At 45.7% G+C, this 18,994-nt stretch overlaps 5 protein-coding genes across 5 annotated transcripts; 2 read left to right on the plus strand and 3 right to left on the minus strand.

Annotated features, from left to right (window-relative positions):
- Positions 1 to 4,638: 4,638 nt before the first annotated feature.
- Positions 4,639 to 5,619, plus strand: F4822DRAFT_427679 (glycoside hydrolase family 16 protein; the record flags this gene model as incomplete). The annotated part of the gene is made up of 3 exons (XM_051460783.1): positions 4,639 to 5,366; positions 5,439 to 5,493; positions 5,557 to 5,619. 3 exons carry the CDS (start codon positions 4,639 to 4,641, stop codon positions 5,617 to 5,619), a joined length of 846 nt encoding a protein of 281 aa, XP_051315101.1.
- An 805-nt stretch (positions 5,620 to 6,424) lies between these two features.
- F4822DRAFT_442684 (MFS general substrate transporter) lies at positions 6,425 to 8,969 on the minus strand (the record flags this gene model as incomplete). The annotated part of the gene is made up of 11 exons (XM_051463019.1): positions 8,529 to 8,969; positions 8,332 to 8,474; positions 8,049 to 8,270; positions 7,776 to 7,967; positions 7,512 to 7,709; positions 7,338 to 7,431; positions 7,180 to 7,282; positions 7,030 to 7,128; positions 6,812 to 6,977; positions 6,523 to 6,726; positions 6,425 to 6,442 (listed from the first exon to the last, which is right to left on the minus strand). The coding sequence occupies exons 1-11, from the start codon at positions 8,680 to 8,682 to the stop codon at positions 6,425 to 6,427; spliced, it is 1,593 nt and encodes a 530-aa protein (XP_051315102.1). The 5' UTR covers positions 8,683 to 8,969.
- Positions 8,970 to 9,935: 966 nt separating this feature from the next.
- F4822DRAFT_436877 (alpha/beta-hydrolase) lies at positions 9,936 to 11,903 on the minus strand (the record flags this gene model as incomplete). The annotated part of the gene is made up of 4 exons (XM_051462354.1): positions 9,936 to 11,032; positions 11,113 to 11,424; positions 11,472 to 11,701; positions 11,758 to 11,903. The coding sequence occupies 4 exons, from the start codon at positions 11,901 to 11,903 to the stop codon at positions 9,936 to 9,938; spliced, it is 1,785 nt and encodes a 594-aa protein (XP_051315103.1).
- A 1,138-nt stretch (positions 11,904 to 13,041) lies between these two features.
- On the minus strand, positions 13,042 to 15,411 carry F4822DRAFT_197294 (MFS general substrate transporter). The gene is made up of 4 exons (XM_051453661.1): positions 14,691 to 15,411; positions 14,414 to 14,626; positions 14,286 to 14,353; positions 13,042 to 14,231 (listed from the first exon to the last, which is right to left on the minus strand). Exons 1-4 carry the CDS (start codon positions 14,961 to 14,963, stop codon positions 13,229 to 13,231), a joined length of 1,557 nt encoding a protein of 518 aa, XP_051315104.1. The 5' UTR covers positions 14,964 to 15,411; the 3' UTR covers positions 13,042 to 13,228.
- A 1,249-nt stretch (positions 15,412 to 16,660) lies between these two features.
- F4822DRAFT_197334 (major facilitator superfamily domain-containing protein) lies at positions 16,661 to 18,994 on the plus strand. Its single transcript, XM_051453662.1, has 7 exons — positions 16,661 to 16,947; positions 17,004 to 17,350; positions 17,407 to 17,516; positions 17,572 to 17,840; positions 17,900 to 18,320; positions 18,371 to 18,582; positions 18,639 to 18,994. Exons 1-7 carry the CDS (start codon positions 16,792 to 16,794, stop codon positions 18,741 to 18,743), a joined length of 1,620 nt encoding a protein of 539 aa, XP_051315105.1. The 5' UTR covers positions 16,661 to 16,791; the 3' UTR covers positions 18,744 to 18,994.

Here is an 18,994-nt window from a genome sequence, read left to right on the forward strand (position 1 = left end):
AACAATTGGAGGGCAAGTCTGGAGCCAGCAGCCGCTGTAATTCTAGTTCTAATAGCGAATATTAAAGGTGTTGCAGTTAAAAAGCTCGTAGTTAAACTTAAGCCTACTTAGTTAATTATAAGACTTAACCCTGTATTTAAAGGCACTCTACCTAGTCAACTACATTTAATGTTTACAATCAAACCCTTTTCATGTCAATTGGTGAATTGATTCCTTCTCAATCCTTAAAGTACTGAGGTTCATTCGCGATGTATATACAGACTAAGATGAAGTGCAACTCTCTTCAAAAGGTCAATTACAATCAGGCAGGCTTGATCGATGATCATTCGCACAATATCTAATTGCTTTTACTTACACATGTAGGTAGGTAACCATGCAGGGCGCAAGCATCATCTAACCTGCTCGGTTGAAGTATAATCACGAGAGCCTAGTAGAATACGAAAGGATATCAACTTATTGGTTGATGGAATAAAGTAAATGCTCATGGGATTAGTCGTATCACCTAAAGTTGGAGTGTTCATCGCATATCTATAGGTAAGTCATCCAATTGCTTGTAATTTTAAATGACAGTAATCGCGAGTGTTGATCATCGTTTGAGTTAGGTAACGGGGCTAAGAAGAGGATGGACGTGAGATTTCGTCCTAGGGATGAGTCACGGGTGGAGCCGTTAGTATGTGATGGTCAAGTATTAAGCATAAATGGATTGCAATTTATTGATAGCCCAGAATCAGGTTCTAGTTCGTGGTTGTAGTATGCAGAAACGGCGTTGGCAGGTAGTATCATTTGGAGCACATGGCAAGAATATATTAAACGGCATCAGCCGTATTGGCAAGTTTCGAATATAACAAGAAAATTCTTTTTAGCGTTTTGACCTCGAATTGTAACTTGCGGCAATGATTTTCAACGGAAGCAAACAACTTGGTAGACGGAACCATAGCCGGATATCACGTAGACTTTTTCGAATGTGGTCGGATGCGAGGCGAATCTAGGTTGGAGAATTACCTACCGACAAATTGAATAACGAATCAATGTGCGTTCAAGTTCATGGGGTACTGAGCGATCAAAGCGATCAAGAGCGCTGATCGCAAGATCCTCTCCATTGTTGAGTAACGATAGGGTTTGACCCGCGAATTCGGTACACACGTTGAGGGGATCATCCGATGGATAACTTGGTGCCCGAGGCCAAGAGGAACATCCATTTGAGCATGAACGTGGCGAATCAACGCCAATCCAGCCCACACTAGATCCGACGAACAAGATGGGATGAAGGGCAAACCGATGAGGGACCCAATGTCCAGACCAACTGGGTCGCCAAGACGCTGTCCAGTGCAGGGGATTCCCAACCGAGACCCGGATTGGTTTTCAGGGATGCCGTCTTCCGTCGCGATGGATTAGGGGGATGAGTTTCTTTCTAAAAGACGAAGCATCAAGAATTCATGTTATAAATATGTGTTATGTAAGGCTTAGTAGGAAATTCTTATGATCCAGACGCGGCATTTCCTCAACTGGAGAAAATATGGATAGAATGCCCACCTAAGGTAATTCTAGAAAGAATATTATTACAGGCATGAATTAGCAATAATGAGCCCTGTTTCACAGGGTGACAGAGACGCATCGTAACGTGGACGGGTTGCTACGTAGTAAGCCTGCTTTGCTTAATTGGTGATTTGTGAAGGAGACCAGAAATTTTGACCGAGTTTTTCGCCAGCCAGCACGCCAACATTCTGTAAGTGCACGTATGCATGTTTGGACATGGATTTCTTCAAGTCGAGGCCCATTTAGGAAGCTGGGTCCGAATACCAAAAATTCATGAAACAAGTTTTTCTGAGGTGTGATAGGTTGGTTTTAAGAAACAACTCCTTTTTGGCAGAATCCCCCTGGTCAAAGCCCCTCCCTAGTGCTCGAGAGCTGAAGTTCGGAAGTGTATTACTCAAAGAGTATACATCACCACACTTTTCATCAGTAAGGGAAGAATAAGCCTAAGTAAAAAAGGTCTCGGCCTTCTTTGTGAACAGACTGTCGTGTCAGGTCGAGTAGTGATGAGAGGCTTTACTCGTGGCAGATAGCCTACTGAGCGATTGGTTCGGCTCGTGCCAAGAGACGGCGAGGTTCGATTTGGTGGACCGAAAGGATTTGACTGGACGGGAGAGCGCCAGCTAAGATCGAACACGTGCATAGCGTACCGCCGTCCGGCACCTTGAGTGATTAGATGAGATATTGGTAGTCAAACTAGCCTGTACCTAGCAAAGGATGTGCCGTTTTTCTCCTTTGGGCTGACGGAAAATTTCTCCAACTTGGAAATATTATCGGTGATAATCCGGAGCACGATAGTATCGAAGCAGTGAGATTTTCTCTCTTACCTATCACGTTACCGTACAAATCTGCATAGTAGGCATGCGGGGTTAGAAGGAAGATGATAGCAGAGTGTAGATATTGTATGTTTGCTTTGTTGAAGCATCCTTCTGGGCTGCTGGATGGGCGTGTATGGTTACGAGCGCGCGGCAAAGACGGCAACATTTGCCCAGACTTCATGATAACTCCTATGAGCCATAAATGGGTTCAGGGCGCGCGCTTATTATCAATTTCTTGTCTCTTTTTCTTCTCCCGCGGCTATCTTTAGTCAATATTTAGAATAGCAAGCGGCAGTTACTAATTTATTGGTGAACGCGTAACTAAGAGAAAGTGAGCTATAACAATAGCAACCTCAATGTTGAGTCTAGGTTGAATCCAGCAAATTCCTTGTCGTACCACCTATAAGGAATGCTACGGTAAGATGTTGTGGTTACGGTCAGACCAAGTTGTTGGTGTTGGTGTTGGCATAGGTGAGATGGATTCTCTGTTGAAAAAGGAATGAAAAGGAAGAAAAAGAGTGAATTAATGATACGATAGCGATGCAGTTTGACTTGGCCCCCACTATACTCTGCATACTCTAAGGTTGTACCTAAACTTGTTAACCAGCTAACTCAAAGATCGGATTGGCAAGAGGTACGCTTAAAAGCTAGGCCTGGTTTATCACGAACAGGGCTGTTTCACCATCAACCCTTGCTAACCTTTAGTTAGGTACTGTACCTAGGTATCTATAATAGCGTGCTGATTTTGCAGATGCCAACTCAGCGTATGCCGTACAGTACCTTGCATAAGAGGTATCCATATAAGACCCACAGTAAAAGATATATAGACCAGGGGTAATACGCTAAACTAGATCTAGACCTTAGCTAGTCCGGACCGCCCCTCTCCTTTTCTCCTTCAATTTTCTCAGCAACACCAAAATTAATAGACCCCCCACCTTTTTCTCTCTCTCTTCTTTTCTTTTGCACATGCAAGTAACCTTGACGAGCGAGGTTGGACCTAACAATAGACCTTCTCAACTCCACTGTCACTCGTCTAATGTACCTACTCACGAATTCTACATCCGGAGTTTATATCTCACAACATGATCACGATGCAAGACAACTAAACAAATCAATGTTGTATGGGCACATACATTACATATGCTGATGAGATGTCGAGAGGATATGTTTCCCCTCTTTATCATCTAATGTAATATTGCCACTTCTTATGCTGACCGAGAGAGAGAAAGAAGAACTAGACCTCGTCAGGTTCCATTTTAAAATCGAAGGGCAAATCCGCGCCGCCCGGAGCATTTTCGACCAAGTCCAGGTTTTTCTCCTGTCTGTGCTTGGCCATTCACGATACGTCGTCAAACTGTTTTCCTCAGGAACAACGCGCCCAATACCACTCTATTGGGCAACCCATCCCACATCTGTCGAGTCAGTTAGGTACAGTACCTACCTATCTACTTGTCAACCCACACTACTTCCATACTACAGATACGAAGTATAGAGGTATAGAGAAGAGATAGGTACAGCACCATCCCATCCCATTAACTAACCCTCCCCCTAACAGGTTTCACCCTTAGCTCCCCTCCCATAATTAATTTCCGCGCTAATGGTGTGTATCATGCTTGGATTTCTTTGGTCCAAAAGAACTCTTCCCGTCTCTTTGTCCGATGTCCCTTCAAGGGTCCCCGGAGTGCCTGACTAACCCCATTATGTTCTTTATCATCCACTTTTTAGGCAGTGCCACCATCTTTGAGAGATCCAGGCGGATCTTGTCCAAGCTCATCGTGAATGTATTGTTGAAAGTAGAAAGTATTGTGGACAAACCTGGTGGGCCTCCCTAAACCCCTTGACCCCTTGACCGTAAGTGGGAACAACACAACCGAACGTCCATTATGGGCACTTAATATATATCTCGCAAGGTGAGCCGCCTCGGAGCTCTTTCGCTGGTTTTTTCCTTCCGCGCCCAACCATTCATTGTTGCCCTCACGTTCACTTCATACATATATACCACACTCTTTTTCTTTCTTGCTTCCGTGTTGATAGCCAAGTCAGCTATTAACCCTAGCCTACCTTCGTCTTTCCTTTTTTGATTATATACGCATCTGTCAAACTACCTGCGAGTCAGGCTTCTTTCTACCGCAGCCAGGATAGCTACCATCTCTTCACACATTACATCTTCAACTATAAGATCTTGAAAGATCTATAAGACCGGGCAGTCACTATCATTACTATCAACTCCATATAAAACATATTCATCACTTTCCCTGTCGCTTTTCGACTTGAAAACACCGTCAACATGCGATTCCAGCAAAGCGTACTTGCTCTGGCCCCGGCCCTCGTCGCGGCCATTACTCCTCCGAACCTACCAGGCATGAGCATTGTCTGGTCCGAGTCTTTCGAGGGCTCTGCTGGCTCTTCCCCTAATGGTGACGTTTGGAACGTCATGGACGCCATCAACACCAACAACGAAGTTCAAACCTACACTACCTCGAACCAAAACGTCCAGATCAGCGGTGGTGGTACCATACAGTTCGTTCCGCGCGTATCTCAGGCTGGCCTCTGGACCTCAGGCCGTATCGAGACTAAGGGATCTTGGACTCCCGCACCCGGCAAGGTTACCAAGATACAGTCGAGCATCCTCCTAGGAAGCAACTCGGCTGTCAACAAGCAGGGTATCTGGCCCGCCTTCTGGGCTCTCGGCGATGCGATGCGCCACGGTACCCAATGGCCTGCTGCCGGAGAGATCGATATCATGGAACAAGTCAATGGACTCAACACCGGCTTCGGTACCGTTCACTGCGGATCTGCCATTGGCGGCCCTTGCGCCGAGCCTCTCGGTCTTAAGGGAAGCACTGCCATTGAACCCAGCGGCTTCCATACCTGGGGCGTCACCATCGACCTCACGAACGACGACTGGCGCGCACAGACTATCAGCTGGACGATGGACGGCAACGTCTACAACACCCTTACTGGAGCTACTATAAACGATGCTCCCATCTGGTCTTCCTTGGCCCACAGCCCCTTGTAAGTTAACATGTCTACCTTCACGATGCGACTAGTCATCTTGGACAATTGATTGCTAATACTGAATCATAGATACATTCTTCTCAATGTTGCCGTGGGTGGAGACTGGCCTGGTGCTCCCAACGCTGTGAGTAGTTCCCTTCAATACACAAGTCGCGGTATCCACATTTACTAATATCTGATGTTTTAGGCTACGCTTGGTGGCTATGGCAGCATGATGGAAGTCCAATGGGTTGCCGTCTACTCGTCTTAGGCGACGTTCTCAATAACGTGACACGATACACCAAAAAAATTAGAAGCGGGTGTATATACGGTATTGGCGTTTACAAGAGCTTGGGTTAGGATTTTTGGATGAAGTTCGAGATACCTCTATGTTATGTGATATTCTTATATATATTTGTCTTGGGAGGCAGGGTGTAACCACTTTTTGGACACCCGATCTGTCTTGAATACTCAGATTCTACAGATACCCCTTTTTTTGTTGGATACGACGGAATGGATCTGCGATCTAGCTACTCGATTCGCTGGACGCACTTACAATTCTACAAAATCTTCAGTCTTCAATGAAGACTGACTAACCGCATATTGTATTTTCCCCCATTTTCAGGTGAATGATTAATTATAGTCATGACTTCGTTGTGCGCCAGGTACGCGTAATGGACCACGCCTGCACATCTTGGCATAGCTTCTCCGCGTTACGCTCCCGGGTTTGGGGGCTACATGCAACTATATGTCACTTGACGTTCGTTATTGGATCTCGCTAAATGACGACGCCATGGCGCCAATCAGCAGGTAGACATCCCCAATATTAGCAGCAGGACAGACGGGGTGCAGACGCATCTGTAATGCAAGTTTTTTGTGTACGGGAAAGGAAAAAAAACTTCTAAAATACGACTAAATGCTGACCATAAGTTCGCAAAAGCTACAGTTAGGTGCGTTCATGCCGATACTGCCAAGACCCGTATAGAATAACAGTCGGATATAGTTCTAGCAAGCCTAGATTTCCCGATCCTGCATATCCGCTTATAACTTCCTGACCTCCTAGTATGAAGCATTGCTTACATTGTGTAACGGAACTAGACAGGTGACGGATGTTAGACCGGTCTTTGACTAGCAGAAAAGTATGGGGATCGGAAAAGGAGAATCGGCGACTTACATATGGATTTTCAAAGTCCGTGTAATCTTGCTCCCCGAGCTCTTTGCCTCTTTCCACCCTCTCTTCCTCAGTGACCCCTTGTTCACGTAACTGCTTTTCGCGTCGCCGGTTTCGCATGACGAGAACAAGACGCCAGGCGATGAGAAGGAAGAACTCGAGACCGAAACATACTGCGCAGCCGGCGGTACCGGGGATGTATCGTGGCTAGGAATCCTCGTTAACTCATATTCGAATATGCTAGCGCTCACAACGTAAAAGGGAATAGGGCGCTAAAAGGGTAAATACGCACAGCATCCTTCGCGGTGAAAATCTGCGAGCCGACCATATTTCCGACACAATAACCAACGAACGTCCATGACGAGGTTAGTGTACGCTTAGTGCGCCCGGCGACGTTCGAGGGGATCAATGTCCAGGCTAGGAACAGTCCGACGACACAAGGTACAGTTATGAAGTAACTAGGGCACGTTAGAAATGAATTAGGAACGCGAGCTATTCTTTGAGACCTACCCTGCCCACTTAATCCACTTGTATTGGGGCTCGTTTGGCAGCGTCGACATCATAATAAATCCAGCAATCGGAGGGACGACTGATATGATCATGAAATACCTAACATCGCAGGTTAGTTGATTCTCTAAAGCGCAGGTCGTTGTGACTTACAAGCGTAGGTTCTTTTTCCTACTTGTGATAACGCCAATGATTGTAAACCATATCACTGACGTGATATTTCGCGGAATATCTAGAAGAATTACTTGGAGGTTGGCTGATATCTTGTTAGTTTTCATTACATCTCTTGCTAGGTGGCACCAGCAACTCACTAAACCCGGCATTGGTGTTGATGATGGAACCGAAGGCGGTCAAACCTCCATTAGGCACGGAATTGAGGAACGCATTGATACCGGCGAACCAGAACTAAGTAGAACGGAACCATCAAACGTGTCAGTCACTCCTAATAATGCGATACCCCTTTTCGGTGCTCAGGGACTACTCACGCATGGATCGACCAGACATTCTCGCGCTTGCTTCCACTTCCATTTCTTGATACCAGTCCGGTCATGACCAGTGTTATTCGTCATGATACGCGAATTGGCAATTTTCTTTTCCTCGGGCGTCAACCAGCGCACTTCAGACGGTGTACCGAGTAAGAAGAGACATAGACAACCCGTTAGAAGCGTCATACCCCCGAGGAACTACCCCCAATCAACTCATTAGCACCATACCACTCCTTCAACGATTCACCGTGTTGTCTGACTCACGTAAGACATATATCTCCAAGCCTGGAAGCTGCCGCCGCGAGAGTATTGTACCGAGCCTATCCCGTAAAGGGTCAGGTTGGCAATAATACCGAAACCGGCATTGGCGCTCTGGAAAACAAGCGATCGAGAAGCATGTTCACGTGTTGTGTACCAACTACCGACGACGAGGATGAAACCGGGAGAGATGCAGCACTAATTATTTATGAAAACGTGTCAGTACTTCTAGTTCTCTTAACTTTTATTTTGAGGGGGGCGCGAAAGAGGATTACTCACCTCGAAAAGGCCTTGCAGCGCACGAAGTGTGATGAGTTGTGTAAAGTTTTGCGCAAATCCTACACACAAGACAACGACACCCCAGCAGAGCATATAACATGAGAGTGTGCGACCCATAAGATACCGCTGAAGGATAATATTCGACGGGAATTCGAAGCACATATACGTGATATAGAATATCGTCGTAAGCCATGAATATTGCTGTCCGACAAGCCCAGTATCCTGTAGAGTGCGACCGTGTTAGCAGAGAAGCCCTCCCGGATGTATTACGAGTTCATCATACCTTCGAGAGACCAAAGGTAGCTTGTGTTCCAATTGAAGTCTTATCCGTTTGCTGGATACCATAACATAGCCACATCAATGGGAGCAGGTATCTATCAACTTTTCGCTTCAGCTTCGCATACTGCTCGTCCGTGTACTTCGGAGCTGGCAACTGATAAGCATCTCAACCGTTCAATCGCGGGATCAAGCGAAGCAAACCTGTGCCATCGGAAGCTTCTTCGGCAGCAATACTACTCTTTTCACTTATTTCCGTGCTGTTATTCTTTTCGGGATCTTTTTCGGGATCCTTGGCTATCTCCAAAGGTGACTTTACCTCCATAGGGAGTGCTGCGATCTCCGGTGCTTGCGCCATGTCCCTCGAAGTAATTAGGTAAGGTATAAACCTTCAAGTATTCTTGAGGTCTTAGAGAATGGTGTTCACATGATGAAGAGGGGTATCATTGATCAATATATATATATCTACTCAGCTCGAGCCTTGTTACAACTCACTACCTATAGTCATGGTAGCAATGGTCGCCCGAATGGTACGTTGATAATGCTAGATAAGGAGATGCTGGAAGATAACAGCTATGATACGCGGAGAATCTTGCCCAGACGGTGACGTCTGAGGCTTGGGATTATCTTATATGGACTCGGTGCGGACGGACGGCGTTAAGCAGTATCTTACTCATCCCCGACCGAGCCATCTTACAGGAAACCTGCAGAGTTGAAACGACACAATTACTACCTATTCATCTACATTTATCAATATTCAACTGAAGATACCATATCAACACTCTTTCCTCACTTTATCCAAAGCACAAGTATGGCGATGTTCCCACGTGGAATTAGATCAAATGCCCAGAGCGCGTATCTTCAAAGGACCTCCCTATCTTGTGTTTAGGAACCTTGGAAGTGGGGTTTTGGTCTGGGGAAGATCGTCGGCCACGCATAGATTGGAACGTTATACCATAGAAATTCCCAATTCCCTTATCATGACTGGACCCACGGTTGCCCACGCCCCCGGCATTTGTCCAGCTTTCGGTAAGAAGCCTCGGCTTGGATAACTTGCCCTTTTATCTAATCTTATTCCCATATTCGGAGAGAACCGATGCTGATTATAAGGGGATTGAAACCTATAGTAAATCGCATTAATTACCTGAATAGGAATATATCGAAGCCGACGGGCTTATAACGGTCGGATTATGTCAAGTTATGTATACCACGACAAACCCCCACGATCGTTTCTATATTTACTCGATCGCGTGCGTATATGCCGATATTCTCATTACGAAAACTATCTCCTTTGAGCGATACCGACAACTACTCGGGCCTATTCATGAAGCTTATGATGTCGTCATATAAGTCGGTAATGGATATAAGAAATAATAACGTCTCGTCAATCAGGCTGGACTTCGAGTTTCATCGAGGCTGTAGCCTCAACACCGAGCACAGCTGATATTCTCAATCCGACGTTGTCAATCATTCCTACAATGAGTACACTGCGCGAATTCTCGATCGGAGCTGAGTTCATCGCATCAATAAAATAATTTTTCGCGCCTTTTGATGCAATGGGAAAACTATGGTCGACATGCATTATTCTATGGAATATACGATACACGAACTTTACTCTAGGATCCAAGGTCCTAGATCAGCCCATAACTGGCATCTTTTACCTCTTCCGCCCTCCCAAGAACTACCTTCGGCGACCTTAAAATCTGCAGCTAAAGGCTGCGATGAAGTGTCATTTCCAACGACATAGCGAGTAACATTGACAGATATGCCATCAAGAGTAGCTGTCTCGATAATAGGCTGGCCACCGGTCATATTCAAATTGAGCATCCAGTCACTACCTGGCTTCCCTTCCCATTGCGGCCACATCCCAGTACCAGCTGCTGTGATATTTCCTTGCTTCGCAGCGCTTATCTGCATGGTGCTAAGTGTCGGGTCTCCTCTCACGATGAAGTTCCCCCAAATCTGCTGGAAGGCTGTGCGAAACACCTTATCCATGCCTTCGGTCTGAGTATCTGTCGATTGAAGGAGTGGGTCTAAGTCGAGGCCATGTTGCCCTGGTGGGACAGAGAACTGGTAATGCCACGCCTTCCCACCTTGCTTCTTCGCGTAAGCGTCAGCGAGCCAATAGGAAGGACATCCGAACGTAGTCTCCGCGTAGAGGTTGGTAGCCGCTTGTTCCCAACCGTAAGCCCACCCAGAATTAGTCGTCGCATATGGCGGGTTTTCGCCATCGGTGTTGATTAACACATTCGAGGCATTCGGTGGAACGGAGTAGAGCGCGAGGATATTAGTCATATTCTCTTTGCTTAACGAGGGATAATTCAATGTGAGGAAATCCGTGAAATCATTCTCATTCTCTATGCCCCGCGGTGTGAAAAATGGGCCGTCGTTCGAATTGCTCGCGGATAGGACGCGGACGCCATTGAGCTTTCCGCCTTTCAATAGCTGATCGGTTGGTCGTTCTCGGATAAGCGTCCCGTCTGTTACGGGTATAAATGCCCATTGACCGTATAGTCCTGTCGTGCTGACGTAGTCGCTAGCATTCTGGAGGGTGACTGTGTCTGCAGAAACCAAGCAGTCGAAGACCGACTCGTTGGTTTTTATCCTGTCTTCAGAGCAACCTGCGCTTTCTGCGAAGCGATGGTAATATTCAGTTGGCCTGGTACCATTATAATCCCTATGCTGATTATTAGACCCCGCCGTCAAGCCTTGCTTAGTGTGTCGGGGGTGTTAACATACCATTGCGTGGGTAAATAGGGGCTTGAAGCAATAATGCCGTTGAACAAACTGGCATTGGCTCCTCCTCCATAGGCCATACCAAGCAACATAACACTACCGCCTCCGGCCGATTCGCCAGCAATTGTTACCTTTGTCGGATCGCCACCGAAGAGGTGAATGTGTTCTTGGACCCATTGCAGAGCGAAATACATATCGTGAACTCCTGTATTAAGAACACCCGACTTGGCGAATTCGGCAGACGAGAGGAATCCAAATGCTCCTAGACGATATTGAATCGCTACTATTACGAATGAATTCCCGTTCGTATGAATTTGTGGTGATGGGTCGAACGCCGCGTTTGCTTGTCCATATCCCCCGCCATCTATTTTTAGTCAGAATTGGAAATCTAAAAGGTGAAAGGACACTCACGGATCCAGAATAGAATGGGTAGCCCTGTTTTATTCGTGGGCGAAAAGATATTCATAAACAGGCAGTCCTCGGAGCCCGTTGGGGCGGTTTTTTGAGGTCCCGGCCCATCCCCAGATTGAGGGCATTGTGAGCCATACTTAGTCGCTTGAATTATCTGGCTTCGATTCTGAGCTGGCGATTGTGGTAACTGCCATCTTAACTTGCCGGTTGGGGGAGCAGCATATCTTATCCTAAGTTCTGGTCAGTTTCGATGAAACATTCTTCAAGGGTATTGGGTTTCTCATACCCCTTATAGATGTTCACATCATAGGCAGAATCATAGTATCCTTGATACCGGGCATAACCAAGGTCTACTACTGGTGCTGGAGGAGTCTCATTAAGACAGAATTGGAGGTTAAGTGCTACAAATACCCAAATAACTTTCAAAAACATTTTCAAATTATATAAGGGCCTCCACGCGTGATTCGATAGAGCATCAAAATACTCCTTTAAAGGCTGAAAACGGCCAGTTATATCGTACTCATCCATGAAATTATATATACTAAGCATTTTGTTCTTAGGCTAACACTGCCTCGCTGAACAGCCGTGAAGTCCTAGCTATCGTTTATTCTTAGTACTTAGGGTGACGATATAGGATCTCGCAAATGCTGCACAAGACGGGAAAAAGGACCGCCATGGTCACGCTCGGAATTACTGTACTTTCATTCGACTACTAGGAGAATCCTGCTTTGAGACTCCTGACCTAGTTGATAGGATGATATATGACATTACGCAGTGAGCAGCCACAGTAATCATAGACATGAGACAAAATGCAGGCTACACATCATGGCGTACATAACTTACCAAATGTTCTATTCAGCCTCACAACGGAGACATCAAGGATCTTATATTAGCACAGGATCCAAATCTTCATTCTATACGTTCGTATCCCGAGGTTTTCGTGATACGTATCACATTTTTATGCTTCTATTCCGAGCCTCTTGTAATAGGGGTAGTAAACTGCGAGACGCACTTCGATGCTTACATATACCTAAAAGCGATAGGCTTCAACGAAGACTTGTGTACTACATAAATGAGTTACGTGATAGATACGATACGAGCCGCCTTGGCATGTGCCACCGCACGCCTCTGTGCAACCATAAGCCCAGTGTCGATAGATGATGAATACTTAGGTCACCAGGTAGAGTACTGTAATTTCAGCCACCAATTTACTATGAATCCTTTGGACTCCAAGAAAAAGAGCCACCCCCGCTGTTCCGTTCGATTACGTTGTCTTAGGCTGACACGGTGGCGTCTTCAGTCATACAAAAACCGGATGAATAAAGCAAGCCTGCTAAGATTCCGAGTTCTAATACCTCAGAGAGCACCATGGGGCGTCGCTTAGCAGACTAAGCTTTCAGCTATAGTTAAAGCGGTGTCATAAGACACTGAAAAGTACCAAGGTAGGTAGATATACAAGAATCCCAATGTCGCAACTTAACGAGTGGTACAGGCAAAACACGAATCATTAGTCCAATTATAGAAGTGATCCAATCTGAAATCCTCTCAGCCCTAGGAAGATGCCGGGCAATTTGCAATTGTACAATTGATATCTACTTCATATAATATCACAGATTACCGCCCATATCCTGGGATGAAGATTTTTTGATTCGCATATGGATGACGTCGCCCAGTCATTATTCATTAGTAAACCCTAGCTGATATAAATCTAGAAACAGAATGAAAAATATGACCCAGAAAGGCAGGCCTCATTTGCGTTACCTAATTCCATCTATATGACTCTCTTCCTTCGACTGATTCAGATTAGACGGCGGCGCGGCTTCCTCAATATCAGTGTCAGCGGCGACCGCGGGCTCTCTCTTCGGGCTATCATCTCGTCTAATATTCCAACCATTGGACCACCCCACCCAACCTGTCTCTCTTGGACCCCTAGCGAAACCGATAAGAATAGCCAGGCCAATATAAGCGATGTTCGAACTTCCGCTCCAAACCCAGCCTCCTTGCGCGTATAGCCGATTACCGACTGCTGTGCCCATGATCTGGCCCCCAAAACAGAAAACCATGTACACCGTATTAATCCGATTTCGTGCTTTTGGATCGAGGGTGTAGATATTGGTCCGATTGGCAGTATGCGTAAAATTCGCTCCTGAATCCATCATGATGGCGTGTATTATAGGTCCTGCTACCGTGAAACTCCCGGTGAAGGTGGATATCACAATACCAACGAACTCGAAAGCGAGGCCAAGAATAACGGAGAACAAGAACACGAATCTATCCGTAATGAGGCGCGACCAGAAGGGAGCTAGTGCAACCACAACTATTCCAATAAATGCGAAACATCCAATTTCGAGCGATGTGTATTCATACGGCGGCGACGCAAGAAGGAATGTAAGAGTAGTCCAGAAAGAGGTAAATGCGGCGCTGAGCAGGAAACCAATGAAACATGCTTGAGTGAGCAGAGGTTCCGTGAAAACCATTACCACCATGCCCCAGAGGGCCTTGAAATAGTTTAATCCTTTATTTTTCGTGGGGTAATCCGGGAGGTAGAAGTAGAGAAGTCCTAAAGTTAGGTATTGAGCGCCGAATGCTAACCAGTAGATATTTCTCCAAGATGTAAAGTTAGCTACTATACCCGACAGGACTCTGGCGATTAGTAGCCCAAGGGCTAAGCCAGATACAACCACGGATAGTGAACTGGCGCGGCGATGAGCTGGTGCTAGGTCACCGACGAGGGGTAGCATCAGTTGCGGTGTTACTGTACTGTTTGAATGTTAGATCGAAGATTTAAGGGGGCAATTGAGCAAGAGAACATACCCAACTCCGCAGAGATAAGACAAACTAATGAATACATTGAAGCTGGTAGTGAGGCATAATCCAATCCACTATGCCTGTTAGTTAATCGTTGGATATACCCGTAGAGAATTGAACGACAGAGCACTTACAATAGTTGCCGTCAGCCATATAAGGAATAGAATGAAGGGCCGGCGAGGGACCATATCTGCCAAGGGGCACAGAAAGAGAAGCCCAGTGGCATATCCTGCTTGTGATAGGGTGGATACATCAGAGGCTTTTTCGTAGCTCACGTTGAAGTCCCTGGCTAGAACGTTCAAAATTGGTTGCGCATAATACAGGTTTGCGACGGTGAACGTCCCACTCTACCCGAGGTTAGCTTTGAGATAAGTATAAGGGGAGATTATATTGGGGTGATGGTAGTCATACAAAAGCTAATAGAATGTTCATAGATAAGGTGAACTTGGGTGGGTTCTCAGGATCGTAGCGACAGCGTTGTGGCATCCAATTCAGTATCGCCATCACCCTACCTAAGAAGTTGCTTTTCGTTAGGTCATTGGAGTTTGTTGTCGATTGGCCCTGATTTTCGGCCCGGCCGCTTATGTAGGTGTTTTCCTGAGTTGATGCGAAAACATACTCGGTATCAGGCCCAGACGCCGGTTTTTCGGATTTGTCCTCCTCGCCTTTGATATTTCCTACCATTAGCCTCAATTTGGTCCGTTAATGAGGTCGTTGGTAGTTGTTTGTTCTACCTCGGTGTTTATCCCGGGTACGTAAATGGGGAAATCCGAAATCGCTTCTTTAACGCCGATATTTAGCTTTTACTGACGTATTGACATATAGCTTAATGTTGCTAAGTAAAAGGTAAGGTTCGTGCCGTCTTTGTTCTTTATTCTCTTTAATATTGCCAGACGTTAAGCCAGGAGGATGATTTTCGAATATTCGTCTTCCTATTTGAACAATTGTCCATATACTATACTTGTTCCTGAATAATCTTGTCCGTTTTCCGGAAGATCACTGCGGCCCTCGGCTCTAGTAGATTATTTAGCTGCCGAACCGTGCATATGAGGTAGCATGCAAGAAATACGGGATGTCTATTGCAGGCATCCCGTCTTCTAAAAAGCATGATAAAGTCATGTTGTGACTTCTTGTCGTTATCATGTCTATGAAATCATTTGTTTAGCTCTACTATTTTGTCAAAGTCTTGGTATGTTGTGATTCAATCATCGTGGGAATGTCTCACGGACAAGCCGCTGAGGTGTCTATCTTCCGCCGATCTGCGCAACTTTAATCAGTTCTCGTGTAACCAGAACGGAGTTTCCTATCATCTTCACGATGCTTGTGCCGGAAACCCGTATTTAATTTGAGTGGTTCCGAACCCGGATACAATTATTGTCTAGCATAATGCCTCCTAATAAAGAATGACTTTAGCAATTATGAGCGCTCTTCGGAAACACTACATACTTTGCCAAGTGTTGAAAGTTTCGTGTGATGAGAGGCCTATAGGACAACAACCTTAGAGTATACGGACAGCAAAGGAATCAGAAGCTGTGTTGAAGATCGTGGTTATAATACCTTATCGGATAAGTTACCCCTGGAGGATCAACTTGCACCAGGCAGTTGGTTCAAACCCCACTATACAAGTATTATGTTAGTTATACACTGTTTTTCTCTTTAGATAGTTATGTTCGCCACAACAATAGTAACCATCTATTAGTTCCAAACCAAAATACAACAACACGATACTAAAACATAAATCCCTTTGAATACTTTTGAAAAAATTCATAAGACTCATGACGGGATAATTCATAATATGACATCTTTTCAATGTTTAAGCACTAACGTTGCTAAGCCGAATATAGTTAGTGACTTTACACTATACAGTGTAGAACATATTGTCGATTCTTTAGCAAACATTATAGAAAGAGAGTAGGAGTTTCTAGGTAAGACAGCAAGACATCATTGGAAACGACAATAACTAATTCAGCTCAATGTACATTACGTGGTGGAAGTTGAGAAGTAAGTGAAATCCCCCATTTGTATACAGTCCCATTCAAAATGTAGATACGAACAAGCAAAAGAGGAAACCCCCGCATCGGCAATGTTCCGATGAGGTACCTAGGTAGTGATAAAAAGGATTGGATTGGGGAGGTTTCGGAGACTCATTTTATTGGAGTCACATAGAAAGTTGGGCGTTATCAATTTCCGCATCGTTGAAGATGGAAAGGCACATGAATGTAATTACTCCTATTGGGTCTTTATCAAGCGCCACACATGTATTATCCACTATAATATGCACTGCAACTAAACTGGATCTGTACCTAACCGTGTACTACTATAATATGCTATTCCAAAGTACCCTCCTAATGTATTATCGAAGTGTATTAGTCCGGTAAGGACTTAAAATCTACTCCTTGTAACTTTTGTAACTTTCTGGTAACTTTCCCAATTCAACGTTCTCCATTCTTTTCCATTCTTCCTCCGGTTCTCTTAAAAAAAGAATCGTTGATTCCCGTACAACACTCAAAGCATGACAGCCGATGAGAGATCCCCGCTACTCCGAGATGGAGTCGTTCCGAAAACGACTAAGGTCGCGAAGACCACCCGCACCGTCTTCGGTCCGGCTAATCGTATCCTGCTCGCCGGTTTTATGATGTCGTTCACGCTCGGCATCACTCAAGTCCCCGTAAGGTTCCGTAGATCGACCCAATTGAGAACAACGGTACTAACAGTGGCGCCAAGATCATCTATGTATTCCGTCTAATGGAATGCAACATATTCTACACCCACAATCCCCCCTTTGAAGGTCCGGGAGATCGCTGTCACCGTAGAGAAATCAATGCGGGAACAGCCACACAGGTCTCTATTCTAGGCATGTCGACTTCATTTAGCGGAGTCTTTAACTTATTCATATGCGGTTACTTCATCAAGCGCTGGGGTCCGCGTTGGGCTTTCGTTTCACAAACCGCCCTACTTGGGTTGAGAGTGTCAACGCAGGTCGTCGGTGTAACAATTGGTGGCCGGACGGGCGAAATTCTTTTCCAGGCTTTTCAAGCCATCGGGATCGTCGGAGGGCCCCGGGGCTTTCAGTATGTCTCAACCCCCCACCCCCAATGCATAAGGAATACTAACCAAGGTGATTAAGGCTTGTTTTAAACACTGCCGTCAGTGAAATAGTCGCTCCGAAGGACCGCACCGCCGTATTTGGACGATTGCAAGGGTCAATCATGTTAGGAACAGCCTTTGGATTTCTTCGTAAGTTTGCCATGCCAAGATTTGTCGCCAGAGCGCATAATTAACAATATGATAGTGGGAGGCGTGCTTGGTGACGTCTACAACATTAGACGCCCTTTTGAGACGGCGTTCTTCCTTTACGTTGTCTGCACGCTGTATGGGGCATTTTTCTTGCCGACGAAGACAGGGAACGAGTCCGTCAGCCAGAAGAAAGGCAACCAGGGCATTGGTGCCTTTTTCGCACCTATCAAGATAATTGCGCCTCACAAGTACCGCCTCGAGACGGGTCAAGTGATTAAGAATTACAGCTTGATTTTCCTTGCTCTAGGTATCTTCCTTGGCGTTGTAAGTTGCGCGACCGAAGACCTCACACTTCAATTTGCTGGACTCTTACAATCATTTAGTTCGCTTCCGGATACGCCCCTATCTTGTTACAAATGTACGCTACATCCGAATTCAATTTCGGTACTACCGAGAATGGTTACCTAATGTTCGGAAACTCGGCTATTCGCGGTACCTTCTTGCTGTTTGTGTTTCCGAAAATTATTTCGGCCGGTCGCGTTTGGTTTAACGGTATACCACCCACTTTAACGGATGCAAGGGAGCCGGAGTCGGAACCGGAAGGCCGTATACCTCTCAATCCAGGGGACTTTGAAGCCGACGAGGGCGGAGAAGTTCCCCAGGAACCAGTACAATCACCGGATGCAGACGAAGAGGACTCGGGTACCGGGTTTGATTTGTTCTTCGTCCGATGGAGTCTCGTCGTCGATTCGATGGTGACATTTTTCGCCGGATTTTCTAGAGAAGGTTGGCAGGTATACCTTGGTAAGTAGCCTCATAACCTTCGTAACTCGGCAATAATTAACGATACATAGCTGGCTACCTATTGCCGTTTGCTTCGGGGTCAGCACCAGCCGCGAAGGGGGTCATGACTGAATTATGTCCCCCGGACAAGAGACAGGATGCGATTAGTGCAATCACGTTGGTGGAAAGCACAGCTACATTACTCACACAAGGTCTTTTCGGCCTGATCTTTGCTGGCTTCTCTGAAGTCGGTCGACCGAGTTTAACATTTTTCTATAATGCCGTATGCTCTCAATCCATACTACAAGGGTACTTCAAAATTTGCTGACACCACGCTAGGGACTTGCCGTGTTCGGGTTTTTGGTCTTGTTCATGGCGCACCTACCACCGCTGAACAGCAAGAGAATCGACGAGGAGGATTCGGAAACTGAGACTGAAGCATAACTTCGCCAATTATCAAGCATAACCCCATTGAAGAAATGCATTAGCATAAATAGACGCATCATGTTAGATATAAGCATGAAATTGACGGAAAGGTACGCATTCATAACTACGGAGGAAAAGAAAGCTAATTCTCTCGACGAGCTCGCATGAAAACCACCAATATTCACTGTTAGATAGAACGGTACATACCATATGTATATGGATAGTTATTCCTAATACCTACCTCCACGCGCCTACATAAGATGGGTAGA

This window comes from Hypoxylon trugodes (genome assembly GCF_022578975.1).
Source record: "Hypoxylon trugodes strain CBS 135444 unplaced genomic scaffold F4822scaffold_4, whole genome shotgun sequence".
Classification (NCBI taxonomy): Eukaryota; Fungi; Ascomycota; class Sordariomycetes; order Xylariales; family Hypoxylaceae; genus Hypoxylon; species Hypoxylon trugodes.